General features: G+C 41.0%; 1 protein-coding gene across 6 annotated transcripts in view; it reads right to left on the reverse strand.

The window, feature by feature from the left end:
• The window catches only part of LOC110983392 (uncharacterized), an 80,633-nt gene that overhangs the window by 20,925 nt on the left and 38,596 nt on the right, over positions 1 to 21,112 (reverse strand). Inside the window, exon 1 of one of the 6 annotated variants that reach the window (XM_087135355.1) lies at positions 15,502 to 15,714. The exons of 4 other annotated variants lie outside the window; for them this stretch is intronic. Coding sequence is in view for 1 of the 2 variants with exons in the window: in XM_087135354.1 (XP_086991480.1) it covers positions 364 to 519 (156 nt within the window). In the remaining variant the exon portion in view is untranslated. Of the gene's footprint in view, positions 1 to 363; positions 535 to 15,501; positions 15,715 to 21,112 lie in introns of those variants that run through there. One more of the 6 variants, XM_087135354.1, reaches the window with a different exon arrangement.

Below are 21,112 nucleotides of genomic sequence, written 5' to 3' on the forward strand. Positions count from 1 at the left end.
AAACAAACCCCCAAAACATGCACATGTATTGTGACTAGGAGCCAAGGGAGTACTTTTTTTGGAATGTTTAATGCACTAAGACTGGTGTTGTTCATAACACGCTTGACATTTACACTGTAAACTGAGCATGAGATCATGTCCAACATTATAACATCCTTCTCACTGCTAAATATCAAACGGCCAAGCAGCCCTCCAGATCAGGTCAAGGTCAAGATGACGCATTAAAGATGAAATGCGACCCACGCTCGTCCCAAGAGTCACTGCTTTACCATTATTACTGTTGGGGGCGAGCATTAATTCCCTTGACCGTGTGCTGGCCAATTACACTCATTCGCAATCACTCCTGGTCCTAAAAGAGCTCACCTCATGAAAACCAACAAATCCAGTCAGGCTGCACAGCAAGGGGGGGGTGGGGGAATGCCGCAAGCACTTAACGCCCACTTCACGGGGAGCTTCCCCATCTGCTAATTCACTGGTGAATACCTCAGAGACCGTAGTGCCACTTTGCATGGCTTCCATCAACTCCCCTGGCCAGACTGGACACAATATTCCCCTGGTGCACTGCCATCATATCGCTCCACACACCATTTAAGAAAAAAACAGTCTTGCAACGATCGGCCCCTGTGTGGGTGCGTGCGAGCGTGTGTGTCTATGTACACACTGTACCGATCGCAAATATCAAATTAATTTGACTTGGTAGTGGTTTGAAGATGGTCTGTGTGTACAGCGGGGATGGCACCGTCGTTTTGAATAGCAAGTAATATGATTATTCATGAGATACTTTGATGGACATGGTCAAAATAAGAGAGACTGTGAGTACGGCGGGTGCTATTCCGGGGGGATGGCCATGGTAACTGCATCCAAATTATACATGAGCACTGCATACATACGTGTACAAAAAAAAACTGCAGATGGCAAGAAACAGCGATCACATCGAGATAGTAATACACCTAATTGCTGGGGAATCAATACCCATGAAGTGGTAACTCGCCAGTGGCCACTCACTCATCCTTAATAAGACAAACCACCGCACAAATTGCTTGGGCTGTGTTACCACGGCAACCCGCATGCCAACGGTACACTATCTAATCTGTCCCTTGGTATTTACACACTCGGCATCAATGCGCCTTGTTGTGCGGTGCAGAAATAAAAGTCTACAAGGAACGAATGGCACAGTGACAGTGTTTAGCAGTCTGTCTATTTCTGCTTGTCGCCAACAGTAGATCACTGCAAGAAAGTTCATCCAATACTAAGAGCAGCTGACAGAGTTTGCAGATGGGCAACATGAAAAGGATAAAAGTCTTTGATATAGGCAGGTGATATGTGGCTGTATCAGAGAACGGTTCTGCTCAGTGTTCATTACTAACTTCACTGATCCTTCTGCTTAATAAAAGTGTGGCAGGAAGGGTAAATGAGTTAAGATTAAGATATTTAAATGATAAAAGATGACGCACAAGTGCAAATGTCATGTACATTCCAACCCAAAGTTTAGAACTCATGAAGCATTGAGATATTACAGCGACAGTGGCGTGAATGCTTTGAGATAACATGTACCGATATGATCCCATACAGCTACGTGTACTTGGTGAGATTTTTACATGCCAGATATGAACTGTGTACGCTGGCTGAAAAGAATTCAAATGAGAAATGATTTCTTTTGTTCTGAATAAAAAAAAAAGTCTACATTCGGAAAGACGAAACAGAAGTGCATGATATTTGGAGACTTTTTAAATAGAATGTGTTGGCCTGAAGATACCCCTTACATAAAACATCCACTTCTTATGTTCGGTTTCAAATTATACCCTACATGTACATTGTACATACAAAGCACCTTGATGGTTAACTCAGGATTTTCCAGGTGTTCAAAAGAAATTGTTTGAAAAAATCTTAAAATCAGGAAATTTCTGATGGAAAAAGAATTCTGAAATCCCCTGTGATTACCGGCCAAAAATGCCACGTGTTGTTAACAGCCAGTTACTAGTTTACAGCTAATTTTTTGCTGAGTACATAAATATACAGGTACTAATTAATATTTTCTATTCCAAATGAACTCGGGCCTAGACAAAGAAAAAAATTGACAAAACAGATTAACAAGCATAAAAATCAATGAGATCAGTCCTCTTCCCTTCTCCAACCCCAATGGCCAGCCCACCTGCCAATAAGTACTTCCTACACTGTATCAAATACATTTATTTCCTCAATATAAAACTGGTTATCATGCTACTGTTCCTAAAACATGCTGAAGTCGAACACCAGTCTATTTTCTTCATGAACCAATGAACACAAACACTCACCCGTGGGACTGTTTAGTTAATTTGACCGTTTGATATCACTGAGCATGGGGGATTGCTACTTAATGATTAGCCATTCCCTACACGGCCCGGCTCCCATTTCATGTCCCCAAGTCGAACTTCCCCCCCCAGAGAATAAACACCGTAAATGATTTAACATCCCACGTACAAGTGTTTTCCACAAGATTTCCAACTGATAGGAACTATCACAACAGACGGGAAGTTTTCATTAACAACAGTCTGTTGGCCTTAGCAGTGACAGGAGGAGGACGGGCAGGGAAAAAATGGGAGGGGAAAAAGCGGGAGAGAAAAAAAAAATGGAACAAGAGGAAGCAACGGCAGGCAAAGCAAGAAGCCATACAGCTAGCCAAGTAGTACATCCCTGCCCAACGTGTAAGCGGATCTCCTATGATTGATTCCTAATATCTACAGCCCTGAGGATTGGTTTCAACAGCCAGTCACTATTAACAGGCTATCTCCTCCATCATGGGTAGGGGCTAGGGAAAGGGAGTGGCATAAACCAGGGGAGGGGAGGGCTGGGGGGGGAAGAGGAGAAGAGGAAAGGGAAAGGAGAAAGAAGATACTAAACATCCCTTGTGGCTGTAACCTTTGTGAATAATTGCTGGATATTGAAACTGCAGTTACTGGACAATGTATGGAAAACCTACCCTCAGTGGGTAATGGGATTGGAGTCCCATACGCAGTGGCCCTTTCAGATTTGACTAATCTCTTGACGTGACAGCTACAGTACATCAACCATGTAAAGTATCTGACCAGAAAAAAGCCAAGTTGTACAACGTCCTTCCATATCTTAAAAAAAAATCAGTTCGGTAAAGTGAACTGGCAGCCACAGCATTCAAAATTACATTTACCGGTAAATGTACTGTTAACTCGGGTTATTGCTTAAAGCCACTCTCCAAAGCCACTCTCCTAGGGCAAGCTTTGAGCTCACAATACAGGTACACAGAAAAGAAGGAATTTGAAGTTTTCATTTGACACTTAACTAATATACTTCCTTTGAAGTTTACAATGAGGGAAAAACAGCACATACATGTATATGAAACAAAGTAAAGTTCCACCATCATTGAAGACAGAAATTGGAAAGATGACAGACAACACTGTCAGACTGCACAATGTTAATCTGTGATGAATAAAACAACCTACACGTACCAACTTTGTTGGAAGGGAACAAGATACATGTATTATCATCCAGAAGCATGTCACAATCTGTCATAGGCCATTACAAACTGCAATCTCCATTGCACCTGTGAAGGATTTCTTGTATTTTATGCGCATAGTACACTGCTTTCACCACCAAAAGAAATGATACTGAACTTATAGAAAGACAGGTGATTTGTTTGCATTTCCTGTAGCATATGCTCATGGCTATAAATTCACATATGCAGCAAGGTATGAGACAGAGAGAACCCCCCCTGCTTTGTGTTGGTCATTGTCTCGCAGGAATCTGGGGAATTCCTTTCAGACATCTTGGGGGGATGTGTTAAGTAACAATGGTCTGGAATGTGTATTGGGATTGGACATGTTGGGGGGGTACCCCTCGGTCTCATTTCTTGCTGGGTATATAAATTCTTGGACTGTTCTACGGTCTGGTGAAGGCAGCCATTTTGTGCACGATTCACAAGTGCATTGTAAATTTTAACTGTGTTCAACTTCTTGGGGAAGCTGCAGTTACAAAATGCAATGGACTACATTGATATGCAAATTAATATGCAGGAAGTGATGCTTAATGGGCCTATGCAAAATGATTTTTTAATGCAATCCTAGAGAATGCACCTGTGCCCCATTTTACATTGTTTTCGGCATTTCTTTCATGATTTTACAGTTTGCCGACAGTGTGATATCTTCTTGGTTTCATGCCAGTGCTCATTTCCATATTCATCGGCAAAAAAAATCTGATTTCATGCATGGAAGAAACCTTATAGACTGCGACTCATCCTACAAAAAAAAGTTGCTTAAAGTTTGGATAATCTGCAGTCGTATATGCTCATTCTGTTTTGATATATTGTTTTGTATGTAGGTACAGCAGTAAGCCAGCAAGCAACACATTCTTGCAAATAATTTCATCGAGCAAATTTTGGGTTCACATTTTAAACAGTAAATCCCCAAACTGAATGTCTTCCCTGAATGACACCGGAGCCACCCACTGTCCGTGAAAACATTTCAAATGCTTGAATGCACTTCAATACAATTAAACCCCAAAAGGATGCCAAATATTTTGAAACACTTGGAAGGACTAGACAATGCCCCCAAAAATTCCCTGAGAAAAATTTCATTGTAGGCCTCTTTAAGAAATCAGAAAATTCAGAATTCATGATGAGCCTCAGTCACAGCTGACAAATTGCAGAAGACCATGACTTATTGATAAGCATTCATTAAATGGGAATATCTTACCGTATTTAGTTTTACCAGATTGGTATAATTACTATACTGATGCCGAGATGAAATGACGCATAGCACATACCGGTAAATCTAGGGATAAATTAGATCGGTTTAGAAGCCCACGGTACATAAAATACATGCACAATCGCATTCACACCATGCATTCCTTCTGTACTGTGACTGTCTTTTTCTAATTCCATTCATCCTGTTAGTTTTCACTAATTCCAATTTTTCTAATGGCCTGATCCTCCCATACTCTGTCAATGCTATGCATAAATCATACCCTAGGGCCAGGCCCCCCCGGGGGACTAAATGCAGGGGATTTAACGGTAAATGAGCTTGACACCCCCCAACTCAAGACTGGTGGAACCAGCTTGCTGCCAGAGATGTACATGTATATGCGGTGGACTGATCAGTATTGGCAAGTCTGCTCCATGAGTTACTGAAAGAGGAATGTTTTTGGCAATCTTTCTTTTTTTTTTTTGTTCTATAGGTAACAAATGTCAAATAGGATTCCTCACTTGGTAACATATGGAGGCCATACAGCACAAACTCTGCTCTCTTCCTCTGTAACAAACAGTAAGAATTTCAAACTGTTTGTGTCCTCCAAAAGATAATTAAAAAGTGGTGCCAGAGGAAGAAACCATGACTTCCCAGACGGCAAATTTATATTTATTATAACTAAGTTGTAAGTTATAACTAAGTTGTAAGAAGTTAGACAAAAATTGAATGAAAGTACACGATGTAACACGTGAGGTATCCTTACTTATTCTGGTCTGAAATTTTCATAAATTTGATTTTCCAGGGTACGGCAAAAACCGATTCGGGTTCCAGCAATTAGTCGGTGCTTATAAAAGAGGGTGCCTGTAAGAGAGGGCAACTGCTCCATGGCAATCTCTACTGTCTGTTCAGCCAGAGTTTGGTCTACACAGTCGCTAGGCAATAGTCAAATGTCCCACCTTACGTGTGAGCTGGAGCCAAGGGATGGGAAGCACTATAATTAACCAAGTACACGTGTACATGTACAATGTACATGTACAATACAGTACTATGGGCCCTGAGCAGGATTATGAGACGGGGCAATTTTCCCAACAACGGAGGTTGGTGGGAAATGCACTTTGTTGGTTCAAAAACGACTTTGCCTTGTGTACGCATCGCTTCCAACAAAGCAAACCCTTGCCATGAGCATAAAACTGTTCAACCGATGAGGTGCTTCTGCTGAAGGCCGTTTTCTTGTGCTATAGTGTAAAATGTACCCTAATCACATCTGCTAATCCACTAAATGTGCTGTATGTCAGAACTGAAGTTTCTCTTTCTTTTCTTTTCTTTCCACATCCCTTTTTACCCAAATGAATGTTTGTAAATCGTCAGCAAAATTCAGGCATCTACTATTAAAGAAATGTATTCCATTTCTAAGAAGCTACACATTGAATGCTGTCCTATACACCTAGTGTATACGCAGGTGACCACTTCCATTATTGACGTTTGTTCCCTCCAAATCAAGCATGCATCACATGTGCGCGCATGTGACAGTTAGTAGATCTTGAAGATGACACGCACGGTTAGCTCTTTCAACATCCCAACAGCTCTTCTCCCTCCTCATTGTTTTTTAGTCTTCTGCACCTCCCGCCCAGTATCAAAGGTGGAGTGCCTTGTAAAAAAGTCACGGTTTTTCCACCCATTTGCCATGCATCGTCCATTAGTGGATCTCAGTTTACATGTTCAATCCACGCAATGCCCTCCTTGCACTACTGCAGTGACTGAACACTCAGGTCAATGTCCATGCATGCAGAAATAGGGTGCCATCTCCTTTTTTCATCTTGTCAATAACCACTTAACGATTTTTGGAAAATCACAATTATATCAACAGCAAACACTGATATGACAGCACAACGGATCATTTTTCAAAGCTAAACAAAACGCAAAACTGGGCTCTCGCAGACACTGATGCAGAGAAAAAGGACGCTCTTAAAAAATAGAATGTATCTTTGACCTAAATTTGTAGATGATTTCTCCACCAAATTTAAAGTCGAGCGATTCATTCATCTTCCCATTTAAAATGTAGGAACTACCCGAAATGTCAAATGCATAGATTAACCAACCGGTGGATGTAAGTACCAGTCCACCTGCATCTCCATGCATTCCTGTTAGCACAAGAGTTACTTAGTTCCATGCCGTTTGGATATACATGTACATGTACATGTATGTGGGGCAGCCTTCCCCTGCACTCCCGCAAGTCGCCTGGGGGATATTTGGACAATCCTGGACAGTGGGAAATGCCCAGAATGAAACTGTTATTTTTTCCCTAAATTCTTCCCTGGAGGGTCAGTGTTTGTTCCTGATGACTCTCTCGCCGCTGAGTGGATTACGAGAGAGCAGATGCATAGAGACCGAGAATTTTCAGGCTCTAAGATTCAAAATTTGTTTATTCACATTGGGAGGTATTTCCACATGGCAAGTCAGGCTAGCTACTACACCCTGGAGTACTATATACTGGTATATGGGGATGTTAATTTTTACTTCTTTTTTGGAAAATACAAACAAAATTGCATCCTTGAGTCTACTCGAATTACATAATGCTTGTGCTGCAAGGCCAGCACAGTAATGTCATAATTTATGCTAAAAATGGAACAAAAAATAAAGAAAAACAAAGAAAAAAAAAAGACAAAGAAAAAGAAAAGTTGATCCACACACTATCAGCTATTTACTGTAAAAGTGTATCAATCACTCAATAACGAACAAAATGATTACATTTCCAGAATATTTCACATGTATCCGTATGAACCAACAGAGTTACAGATAATTTTTTCTTAAAGGGTGCTGGTACATATAAACATGCATGAGTAGTGAACCACATGCAGGGACAAAAACAGTTAATTCGCTCTTTTCACACTGCCACCATACCCACGCAGAGCCTCAATCTGGCAGCTTGTAAAATCACGTCGGAATCGCGTCAGTGTAGCTTTTAAATATTATCCAAATGTGTGGTATAAGAGCTGATGTAACATCATTAAGCAACATACACGGGAATCATGGAACCGGCTATATTCACTGTGTAAAGTTGCCAGATCGAGGCTCTGTATGCCTATGGCAGCAGTGTGTAAAATGAGCAAATAGACAGGCACTATATGTGAGTGACCACCACACCAAAGCCTTTCTTTTGTAATCAGGGGCTCATGACTAATTAATTTACTACCCCCTAAAAGAAACCAAAAATGCTGCTGTCCAAAGACTGAACACTGACATCACCTTGCCTGTATGATCATATTTTGGTCCTTCTTGGTCTCCAAGTCCCTGGAACTTTGCAAGTCAAAGTATACAAGCCCAGTTTTTCGGCTGGCAGAAGGTGGGATTATACAGTGCGAGAAAATTGACTTTTTTTTTGGTCTGTTAGTCGGTGACACAGGTACCAGCATGTTTGTCGGTAAACCAACAACAGAAATGCCATGATAATGCAAAACACACAAGGCTGACGTATGCTTGACAACGTTATCTTGTTCACGCTCAAAGAACCAGGAAGAGCTTTATGCAAAGTACACACAATTTGCTTTGCTGACCAAACCCTGGTCGATATTGTAGTTTGAGGCCTACTTGAAAATGCTCAGGCAATCCGGACATGTATGTGGGGAGCACTTCAGGGTGATGGATATATGAAAGGGGGAGTGTTAATGCATACAAAATTGGAGTGGTCCCGGGGACCCAATGGGTTTTACAACACCAGCAATAAACTCTTAATTTGATAAGTGCTGGGTCATGTCCCCAAATAGGGTGCTCAGTATAGGTACACTACTGATAACAGCGACCTGCCTACCACAGGCACTGTACATGTATATGAACAAGTACTAAGTAAAGTTTGTAAATTCTGTATGCATCACATACATGTAACTTATAAAGGCTGACAGCTGTGGGAAATTTCAGCCATCCAGAACTTAGCATGCACCAAACACAACAGTCTGCTGACAAAACACAAGCAACTGTGAGAGCTGGCATTTACCCAAGTTGTCTTTTGATTTGGGTGGGGTGCTGAGAGACAAGAGTTGATATTCCACAGCGGAATGCATAGCTGGGATCACGCCCTCGTGACACTGCCAGGAACAAGAGGCAGGACATAACTTAATTCACTTTGGTGATCTTTGAGAGACAATTTTAACGAGCTGAACTGAACTTCAAAGAGTAGCAGGGCTGAAAATACAGATGATCTTCTCAGCAAAAGTGAATAACTTAAAAGCAACAGCAAAAACATGCTATTTTCATCCATGGTCCATTCCTGCAAATTTGCTGTGCTGGACTTAGTTGTAGAAAGATAGCTTTGTGGTTGACAGACTGTCATACATGCAACAGTACTGAAAGAAGTTTTCATGGTGGATCTTGGTCTGGCAGCATCAAAACTCTAATGCGTTCGAAGTGTCCCTCTATCACAGAGATTTCTTTGAAGTTTGCACTTTGCAAGGATCTATCAGGACCCCATTTCATGGTGCTGCTAAGCAGACGATTTTACCCTTATAGAGGCTCCACAGATTTTATGGAGATAGTAAGCAGTGAGCACAGCAAAAGGCACACTTACCGGAACCTTGGAGGAACATGTGCTCTTGACCTAGTTACAAACATGTACATGTAATAGAAATCTCAATGTGTGTACATGTAAGTTTTGTGCTAAGCGTAGCAATGTTCCCATGATATATGCTACCACTAGGCCAAGTCTTGTGCTATGTATAGCAAGAATCTGCTTCGTGGTAAGCAGTGCCATGAAATTGGGCCCAGGTAAAAGCTATGTGTTGCCATAGTAACAGACTGACACCTTTGCAATCTCCCTTTTTAGGGTATACTGTGAAAAACTTACTGAAGTTGGCCAATTTCAAAATGTAATCATGCACAAATAATGTTGTAAACATACATGTATGTGGGCCTTGCTAAACGTTATGGTTAGTTTTCTAACATCACTGCTCTCTGAACAGTGCCAAACATGATCATTTTCTGTTTAAATAATAACTATGAAATCAAGAAAGTAGTGAGCTCAGAGAGAGAGAGAAAAAAAAAACAAAAAAAAAACACATTTAGAAAAAATATCACCAGGTATGAAAGTGATGATTGATTCTCAGCTGTGACACTGTCACCAACTAAAGTTTCTGAGGTGATGTTGCTGTCTGTTTTCAAGAAATCCGCTCCTAATGTTGAAATATGAATTGTTTCACGTTATACCAATACCTCAAAATTGAATAGTCACAAATAACTCTCACAGGGTCAACAGCTTAATTCAGATTTGACTTTTTTAGTATTTTTGTGAAAAGTTTTTCCTGAAGTCAAAACAAGCATCTTTCATCCAACTGACAGTTTCTAAGGAACATTTCACTTAACGATTTCAAAAGGATCTTCTTTTCTGCACCAAGGCCAAAATACAGAGCACTTCACTACTCTAGACTCTTCCAAAATGACCACCTTTTGTATACAATCCTTTGTATATGCAAACAAAGTCCCTGAAAATCATGACAGTAATGTGTAAGACCACTTCAGGGCTTCTTCTTCTTCGTCAATACACCTCTGGGGAACACTTCTACATAGTGACAAGGCTGATACCTTGTGACATGCCCCAAACCACTGGTATTCAAACCTGGATTTGGCAGTCCTTGGAAAAAGCAACAATGTAAACCAGGGAAAAAAAGGCACAGAACCAATGGCACTACAGACAAGCCTAGCCATGTCATGTCCAAAGAAGCAAACCATGAGCTCAAATTTTTCCAGTTTTACTCATGAAGAAAAATTCCAGTTGCAGAGGGGGAAGTAGTAGTTAACTATTACATTGGAGGATCACAGTAACACTGCGGCATGAAATGTGTACTCCAGCCCATACTTCAATTTGTACAGTGACTAAAAAAGTAATGAGAACATATAAATTTGGACAAGGCAGTTTTAGATATTTCCAACAAAGGTATATAGTAACGCAATATGAGGTACCGGTATCAGGCAATAAACATGCATCTTATGATTTAAACTTATAATTCCCGAGCATTTCTGACCGAGGAGAATCCTAATTTTTCTTTTAAAAGGAAAAAAAAAAGGCATGTACAGTTTCTTTGTACTTTTCTTTTTCCGTTTTACTTTAATCAATGCTAGCTGGGTCACGCCAGTCCCGAATCCATTGAATATTACAGACTCTTGGTGTGAAACTTTTTGGATAATTAGATTTAGAATCAACAAGGGTTAATCTTCACAACTGATGGCACAAAAATGGACTTTACTTTCAGGTAAAGCTTTTCTATTCTCAACTCATAGGCACACAGTGTAATCATGGCTGATCGACTTCAATATGGCACCGTATGTTAGTTACCACTGTCCCAGCATGGTGTCCATCTGAGCTAGTTTTACTTGTAAGCACCGCAATATGTCATCTTCAAATATCCTCACTTAATGGCATTGCATCAAGGTAAGAATTATACTTTCGAATGACAGGTTTCGGTTTTTATTGACAGCATCGACAAGGTTACACTGAAACTGTGAAACTGTGTATTATTCATGTGCGCAAAATTTGTACGTTAGATCTGTATTATTTCTCAGAGTTGTCCCGGCAGGAGTGAGGTTAATATGGGAGGGGGGGCAGCTGGCAGAATGACGATATCGCCGATCTACCAAGCGAAACACCAGGGGGGGAAAAAGCGGCAGAGACTGCAGGCTTGACCCGTAATGCAGTTATCCAAACGCCACTTAGCAAACAAAATCAGATTACACACCACCCCCATCCCTGGTGTCAAAACTGACTGCTGGCCAAACTGTTTGTGTTGGGCTTGTCTATGGATTGGTAGAGGAAGGGGGACGAGATATGATGACAATATCGGGCGAAAAACAGAAGACAGATGACTGTGCCGACAGCAAACAGCTAGAGCCGGTCTCTGAAGGAAGGGAAATGACGTGAATGGAACTTTTCACATCATTTTAGGAAAATTTGCACTCTAATGTATGTGAACGGTATCAAAAAAACAAAAAGGGGACTGACATGGACTTAATGGAATAAATGAAGTTTGAAGGTTGTAGGAGACTGTACATGTACATGTACGTTCTTTATACTACTTGGAAATAGAGCTTCTTTATGCGAAGAACAGTGTACAAATAATACATGTACATGTATAACAATTACCTTTACACAAAACAAACAGTCTCCATGCATACATGTTTGGCTTAGAATAAAGTTATTTTAAAATTTTGATGAACGCATAACAAACTTGATAAAGAGGGATCTCCAAGTGCATGCAACACTAAACACGTGCATATGTATGCATGAATGACCTGAGAAACCTTGACCTATTTCTCTAGAAAGATTTAAAAAGAAGATTTCCATGAAAAATTACAGATGGATAATTGCAGAAATCTGATATATGATTTTGTAAGTTCAGAACACATTTTCTAATTTCCAAGAGTGATGAATTAGTGCAAATTGCCTGCCAAACAAATAGTAATAGTTTGAAATCAATTCTGGTGCTATTTCCATGTCAAATAACAAAGGTCAGATGTAACAGGGACACAAAAATGTCACACTTTTGGACCACTAATTTCTGGAATTACCCAGTTGCAAAAGGGACATAAAGGCAGATTCCACTGTGACAGGACCAGAAACCAAGCTGATCTGATGGTACCGTACAAAGCTCCATTGTTTCAGGAATGGTTTCTACATGGTGATAAAAAAAATCCTTACATTATGGATGCATATCCTGCATGTGCCATGCCCTTTTTTTGGAGGGGGGAGGCAAAATTTAGGAAAATGTTGAAGCATACACTTTTTCATAAACACTTCCAACCAATGCCAGATGGTACCAACAACCCTATCCAACACTCTCAGGTGTGTAACTATGGGAAGTTTCAGAATTTAACTTCATACGTAACAGCTTGTGGTATTCAAGTACAACTGCGGTAACTAGGAAATACAGGTACACGTATCTCTGTTGTGAACATGGCATTCTGGAGAGCACTGTTGGACTCATTTCCCATCCCCTGTAAAAGACGCAACAAAATTAATGCCCATGCTATGTCATTCCAAAGCCCTAACCCTTTGGACTGCTCTTGACATGATGACATCATACAGTGGACACAGATGACATCTACAATGAATCAGTAATTAAGCATGGTCAACTTACTCAATGTGGACAGCACGCCAACAAGCCTGAGTGTTTTAAGATGGATTATAGCACGCACTGCCTGGATAACGTAATAGGATTATTGGTGGCAGCCAAAAGATCCCACTTACAATCTGCCTGCACGGAATTAACACCAATTTCATTTTGATTACTGGCTACCAAAAGAAAAAGCAATGAATTGAAATGTTCAGCTTGCTGTTTTTTCCCAAACTGCACAAATCAGTAAATGAGGAATTCATAATCAAAATTATCTTTTCCTCATTAACATCTGATGTTAATGAAAATATCATTTATGAACGATATGTTTCAGAGGCAGAGCCTACGCGCACAGTGTAGGTGAAAAGTACGTATGCGTTATAAATCATGCAAAATGTGAAAGACTGCATCAAAGTTCATGACAATATACAAGCTGAACAGTTGTTGCAATCATTTCACTTGATACATGCACATGCACAACTAGAAGACAGTTTCTTCATCAAGAACTCACTAAAGACAAATTCCTCCATTTGTTTGGACGGCCACTGGAAGGAGACGTGCACACTGTCACGAGTTTGTACCTTTAACCAGAAGCTAGAGGCATTCTTTCAGGCTTGAATTTATGAGCCCGGTAGCACTTTGGAAAACACAATCAAACTTGTTGCGAATGTAACCCTGGGTTCATTTTAGCCTGCTTGTCTTGCTCCCTGCTCTGAGGAGGGTCGTGGCCCTTGGCTATCCTCCAAGACACTGGTACAACACCGTCTTGCAGCATATGCTCTCTGCTTGCATCACATTTTCCTACAATTGCCTCGACTTCCTGATGCAAGCGGAGGGATAAAGTGTCAAGAAAGACAGACACAGAAAGACACATATCCATGTTTTAAAGTGATCACCGACACAGCCAGCTGCTTTTCCGAAAAACACATGAAAAGAAGAACTACATGTGATTATGTAGATGCTTCTTTTACTAAGTGACACAAATTCAGTTGTGAAGCAGTAATGAGTGGAGGGACGCATTTTTCACTTGAAAATGTCAAAGACCAGCGTTTACTGATTACCTAATCTCCATCCCAACAAAAATCCACAGTGACACGCGCACAGCCTACGTGACCGCGCATTAAATCAGGGGTCTGCGATCCTTCCACTGCGGACGTGTGAGGCTTATGAAGTACGCATAGGCCACCAAATGGATCCCGGGGTGATTTAAGGTCTCAGTTTTGCCATTCATTATTCCCCAGGAGGGAGAAGCTGCAGGGTTCTCAGAAAATTGCACCCTTGGGTCAGTCCATAAGAGTGGCAATTCCATATTCTCTTTTTTTTTCCCCGGGGTTAAAAAAATTACTTTTACAGAGCAAGTTTACACAGGCATGATTTTGATTTTACACAAAAAAAACCCCAAACTTGCGAACACAAGGCTTTTCTTGTAGACAAAATTACTCCTCTTGGTACAAAAGATGTGTTTTTTATACATCAGGTGCATCAGCACTTTGGACATCTACGGCTGGTTGTACTTCCCAGTATATAGAACATTTTGCACACTGCGCAAACACGCACCTGATGGTGTTGAATACATAGTTCTAATTTTTCTACAAAGATGGTGTCCTCTGAGGGACATCTAGAGAAAGAGACAACAAAGCCCTACATGTAGGTTTGGATGACTTGCCACTCAAAGTGGCTTGTAAAGTTTCCAACAGAAAAAGGCATGAAATAAAGACCACGAACAACAGATTTTTCTAGGAGCTCATATCTGAACTTGATATTCATCCAACCAAAAAGTTCCATACAGGACTCTTCAAGGGTAAATCTGCTTGATTCTGAAATGTCAACAAGAATCCGTTTTCAGTTCATTTCTATAAGCCAAGTTTTTGAAAACTGATACCTAAAAAAATTGTTAAGCGCCCCTTCAAAAAATCTGGTTTACAATCCTCCTGCTAAATAGAGCTGTGTTTGCATTATCCATTCCCCTGGAGAATTTCTACCATGCTTATTCGGCCTTGCACAGTTATAATCCAATGTGCACTGGGCCCATGCAACTTCATTAATTGTTACTGGTATTCCCTTCCTCTGCCCTTGCTCCGTCCTCCCTCAGTCACGGTTCAGTTAGATGCAGATGAACCCACACGGCAACAAACTCCCTAACCACAAATCCACTCATGGCAATCCCTGTACACACACTGTTGAACATGTTTATTTTGCCAATGCACTGACACCCTGTTTACAGTAGATACATACTCCATACACCAGGCATGAGGGAATCCTACATGTGCTTCCCTGCCGAGGCATGGGATGTCAAGATTTTTTTCATCTGTTTGGTTCTTACACATTCAAACAAAATATCTTGAGAGTCACTGAATGGAATACATCCATCGGTTCAGGTATGTGTACTAGAAATCGTGCATGAGCAGAGCTGAACAAAAAGCTCATTAAAGGTAACAAAATGGTAACAAGCAAATTGTCATGGATACAATAAAAACAAATGGCTTTAACCACTGGAGTTAACATCACCACCACAATAACACCATAGTATCAACTGTGCCTGAATCACTGAAGTCCAGCTGGTTAGGGACCTGAAAGAGGAGGTATTTCCACACACATGCCCAAAATGAACCCTTATTGATTCTGCTTAAAAACTGTGTTGAAAAACAAGGAAAAATGAAAAAAAGAAAAGGAGGGATTTTGGCAGTCTCATTAGTAAATAAACACCTCACCTTGTGCAGTCTCCTGACTGCAAAGCATCCTGCTGGTACATCTACACAAAGTCCTCTCTCAGTGAACAGCACATGACATTTACTACTATCCCTCTATGTACACACCAAGTGTGTACATGTACATGTATCGTGCCCAGTGACGTTGATCACACTGCGACGCTACCCAGAACTGGTGTACACACATACTCTCCCATCCTCATGGTTAGATGCATCCTTCGTGAAATGGAAAAAAAAAAAAAAATGCCACGCACTCCATCTCTGCAATAAACTGCCTCCTATGCACATGGCTGCCTTTCCTAATAACCGCCGCACGCACACATGTTCGTCATTGGGGGCTGTAGGCAAACAATGGGCCAAGTCGTTTGGAAAATTTGAGTTGAAAAGGGAAAAGAGAAAACGTGGCGCAGCACGTTCCACTCTCTCAATGGTGAGGTCTCCCCTCCACAAAAATAAGGACACCGAAACCAAAAATAGCTGCTGGTGGACTCTTCAATTGCCTTATTCAAGTGTCATCCCAGCGTCTGTGGTCTTGCACTGTGGCTCCTTTTTCTTCTGCCCATTCTTATGTAAAGTTGTTAAGCTCCAGAAGAATGCCGGCCAATAAATGCAGGTGGGTGCATGTATGCTAACCTGCCGAGGTGTGTGTCTGTAGCGTCGTGTACACTGCACCCTCCGAGGTGGTTGGTCCCTTTCGAGTAACGGTCTTTCCCGGTAAACATAGATCGACAGAACAATATATGCACCCTGCCACATAATGGCACGTGCTTGCTACAGTAGGGAGATAGCATATGAGGGAGATCATGGGACAACTGATGCATGGTGGCTGTCTTTAGGGGATAAAGCAAGCTTAATGTACATCAACCCCTGAACCATACGCGGTTAACCGCAGGCAAGAGGAAAACAAAACAAAACAAAACAAAACAAAACAGGAACATGGCTAGAACACGGGTATCCATGTATCCAAAATTGGCAGCATCAATGCACATGTCATTCCCGTAACAATATTGATTTGAGTGAAAAGGGGCTGAAGTGTGGATTACGCAGGCAGCACATTCAAAATACCACAAAGGTGAATAGCACTTAATGGACATCAATAAAGTGCTATCTGAGAGCATACTTAACAATGCACAGGTACCACTATAAATAACTAGACTTCATTCTCAGTTTCAGTTTACGGGGAGGGGGTCTTAAATGTACAGGCTGCAAGGAGTATACACCAATGTACAACTCTATTCTATATTTAGAAATTAAAGGAATTTCAAGAGCTAACAGAGCTGGATTGTAAATTACCCCAAAATGCAAAGTCTTTCATTAAAAAAAAATTATGTCCACATCTGTTGCATCATGTAATTTTTTCAACTACAAAAAGCAGTTTCTAGGAGGCAAAGTAGTTCAGGCTCTTGGACAAAAAGAAATCTGTGTTTGGGAATCACATTTACCGGTAGTAGCAAACATTTTACACCTCCGTGGGTATACCATTTTGGGGCATTCCACTGGTAACCTACATGTATTTAGTTCCAAAACAACACCTGCATACAGATGACATGCCTTGTTCTAGTACTGGCTCCATTGTATCGAGCTTTGTTGCCCTGTATGACACGAGTCGACAATAGAGAAGTGATCCATACTTGAATTCATTTCCTTGTTACACTGCCGCCAGCCCATTGTCAGAACGTTAGCGCCAATTTGAAAAGGGGCGACTGTCGATGCCCGTGGTTTTTCAGGCCCTGGTAACAGCTGCGGATGGGATGCTCCATCAGTGGAACAATATCCCACAGAAAACTGTACTAGCTGTAGCATATGCTTAAACCATCCCTGCAGGTACATGTAATATTACAGGCTTGATTGATCTTGCGTTCCTCCAACGTCCTTGGATGTTGGCAGGAAAAACGATGGAAGACAACCAACCACCATCAAAAAAAAAAAAAAGGGGGGTCAGTGGCAAAATTGTCTCATACCAATAACCATGAGCCCAGTGCATGTATTTGCTCTTCCTCCGAGTTTTAATTAGTCTCAGTAATGATTATTGGGTTTTGCAACAATTGTCAAGAGTCAGGAAAGGTCAGTATATTGAAAAAGAAGATAAGATGTCACAAGCCTATCAGGTGCTGCATGGAATATTGTGCAGTCTTACGCAGTCAATATCAGGCATGGACATATTATACTGTATACGTGGACACTTCCAGTGGCTACTTCAATAAAATCAATGTGTGAAATGCACTAGTGATGACCAGCGAGGATACAATTTATTCATTTTCAAAGTGCAAATTTCATACAGATATGTTCAAATGCGCTGTACAATGAAGACACAAAAGCGTGGAATAATGAATACATTCAAACGTGGATGAGCCGATGGCATACAAAGGCACATAAGTGCGCCTCGGGCAACCGCCAAACGACCCACATTCATCGACATCAGTAAAGAGGAGACAATAAGAAGCAGTTACAGTTTTAGAGGTGGGAGGAAAACCCCAGAGGAATACTCTGGGTAAAACCCACGAAATCAGTTAGGGACTGAAAACCCAATCCACATGTGGACCGGGCCGGGGATCGAACCTGGACCGTAGAGGTGAAAGGTGAGGAACTACAATGTACCTTGCCAACCCGACTCCCCGGATGTAATAATAGAAAACACTAAATTACAATTTCCAAAGGATATTCCCTAAAAATGCCTACTGAATAACTACGTATGAATCAATATTACAACAAAAATGATCATCAATTTATCAATGCCTTCAAAAACTACTGTTAAAAAAAGATGCCACTGACGCCCAGACAGCTGTGTACAAACAATGAAATTCCCTCTTTGCCCCCATATGCGTGCACAAGGCCACCGACAGCACCTGGCGGAAATGGGCGACAAAAGACAAAAAACACGTTTGGCACAAGTTGTAATTCTGACCTGAGAGGTTTAACAACTTGTTTCTAATGCTTGAATATTTAAATAACAATGGATTTTGGCAGGTCGCTTACTAACAGCTGATACTGGGCAGTATAACGTGCCTTAGGAATAAATCTTGAAAACAAATTATACTCCACAGATTCATTCAGAAAAGTACACATTTGAAGGATAAGGCAAGTACTATATAAGCATTCTTTTCTATCTGAATATAAAATATATCCATTTGATTGATACTCTGTTTATATGCACATGTACGTGTATTACAGAGTTCAAATTTATGCCGTGGCTTTAAAAATGGTCTTTTCAGCAAATCAAATTGGACTTGAACAACTCAAATAAACGTTCTTACAAATTACAGGCACATAAATTGTCAAATTCTTGAGGTGCCAAACAAGCTTACATCAATGACAAAAGACCATCTGCCACTGAACAAATACAGTTAAAGGTACAATTTGTTTATTGTGAGCTTTCCATGTCCCAATCAATAAAATTCAGAATTCAGGAGAACCATACAGTTAGGTTGCAGGCTATATCATCTGCAAAGGTCCACAAATTGCCCGCATGCAACCTATCACAATTTGCATGCCTGCAAATTCTCTGCTACTGAGACTGTGTTTGTGGACGGGAATGTTTGTCTGAGCATGAAGGACAGAAGCAACCAACAAGGCTGCCAGCTTGCATTTCTCAGGAATTTGGACAAAACTGAGCTCTATTTTGCACCTCAATGATCAGAATGGCAATGGGCTCCATGACTGTGTTAATGGATAATCATCTTGGGATAGAAATATCTTCAACAAGCACTGGTTAACCCAGCAAAAAATTGAAAGAGGAAGAGAGAGATGAGGAAACAAGCTTTAATTTGATGTCTGTCTTTGAATAAATGAGAGACCTGCATATTTCCTGATCAGTTGACTTGGGAGGATTTATCAGTGCTGTCTGTGGTTAGCAACCCGAGGCTAAAACTGGGTCAGCTCAAGAAATGATCTAGATCAACTACAAATAGGTAGAGATGGTGCTGTGAACTTTACTCATGGGAGCCAATAAAGGGCCTATGATGTAATGCTAGCAAGACCAGCCATCAACTATAAAAGGTGCATGTGCTTCTTAGCATGAGAGGAAGACACAACAGACATTTGCTAGGCATAGGAAATATTTGCTCAGCTGGTTACCAGCCAAAACAGTGTGTCGTGAATACGAACTGTGACTGGGGAACAGCTAATATTTTGCTTACATGTAGCTTGTACACTGTACATGTATATATTTGCTGAGTGGTATTTACAGAAGTTGCATTGTCATACCCCTGTCTTGGGTACTGTCCGTTTATTGGCCCAGAACGATCACATGACAGGGCGATATATACATGTATTCCGCATATATCACACTCACCGTGAGATATCTCAATTCTGCTGATAGAGCCTGCCCACACATGTGCGCGACACAGGAGAGCTTCGGGAAGTTCGAGAGCAAACATTTCCGTTCCATTGTTTATTAGTCAGTTTTGCGTGGTACCCATGATACGTTTTGTGCATAGGCTACCAGGGAATTTGATCAATGATAGCGCTCGTATGACAGACTTGTTCCCATGATGCGGGGATCACTAACCTCTCTGCATGTACTCACTGGTACCCGCACTAGTTTCACATTAAGGTTTACACAATTAAAGAAAGCAAGGGAATGGTGCATTTGCAGATGATATCGTTTATGTCTGTTAGGTTAATTATACATGTACAGTTTGACAGTAGGCCTGTCGTCTTCTGAAATTCAGAGCTTGTTTCTTTGGATAAATTCCTCAAGACAGAGGTAGGACAACACCTCGGGCTTTGCTTCAGGGCGCACCACAGTGGTCAACATTTGTTAGTTGTTACCAATGATAGCACAGTTACATGTACATGTATTCATCGCAGGTTGTACTGGTGGTCTTTTGGAGGCAACTACACTACACGGAGATCTTGTCACTGCGTCATATGAACACACCTCTCTTTCTGCACATAGCAAAAAGTACCTTTGAAGTGCCTCCTTTCTTAAAAAACAATGGGCCTGGTTTCATTCAAACATGAAACAAAATCACTTGCATTATTTTTCAATAAGTCTTTCAACATCAGATGTTTAGAAATTCTCGGTGGTTTTCATGTTGTAAAGAAAAAATTTAGTTTTAGTGTGTCAAATATAAGCTGACAGACAATAATCAGATAAATTTCCAACAATCACCAAGACTCTTTCCAACAATCACCCAGACTCTTTCCAACAATCACCCAGACTCTTTCCAACAACTTAGACTCTTCTCTGAATGGTACTTGAACCTACATGTACATCAACATTTTACACTGACATTAAATTTTCCCCCGTTCTAAAACTGGGCAAAAAATGAGGAAAGCACTCACTACAATGCTCAAATGCCCCCCTCCCCAAGGCAACAATGATAGTATCAACCCACAAAGCAGGATAAAATGGTTTTTGGATGCACACACACACACAAATTAATAACAACATCATGGAAGACTTCGGATTCAACGAGCAGCCGGTCCCCGATGGCCCAATTATCTATGACAGTCAGCTCCCCTGCATGTACATGCATGGGTGTCCCATAGTTCTTAATTCTTTCATTGGCCACCTCAGGCCAAAAACAAAATTTTCCTCCTCTCTCTTGCCACGATGGAGGTCCTACTCTCTTTGGATATATTGATATTCCCACTTCACGGGACAAGTTTA

The sequence above is a fragment of the Acanthaster planci genome, linkage group LG04 (genome assembly GCF_054643075.1).
Source record: "Acanthaster planci isolate LZ-2023a linkage group LG04, COTS_SCS, whole genome shotgun sequence".
Classification (NCBI taxonomy): domain Eukaryota; kingdom Metazoa; phylum Echinodermata; class Asteroidea; order Valvatida; family Acanthasteridae; genus Acanthaster; species Acanthaster planci.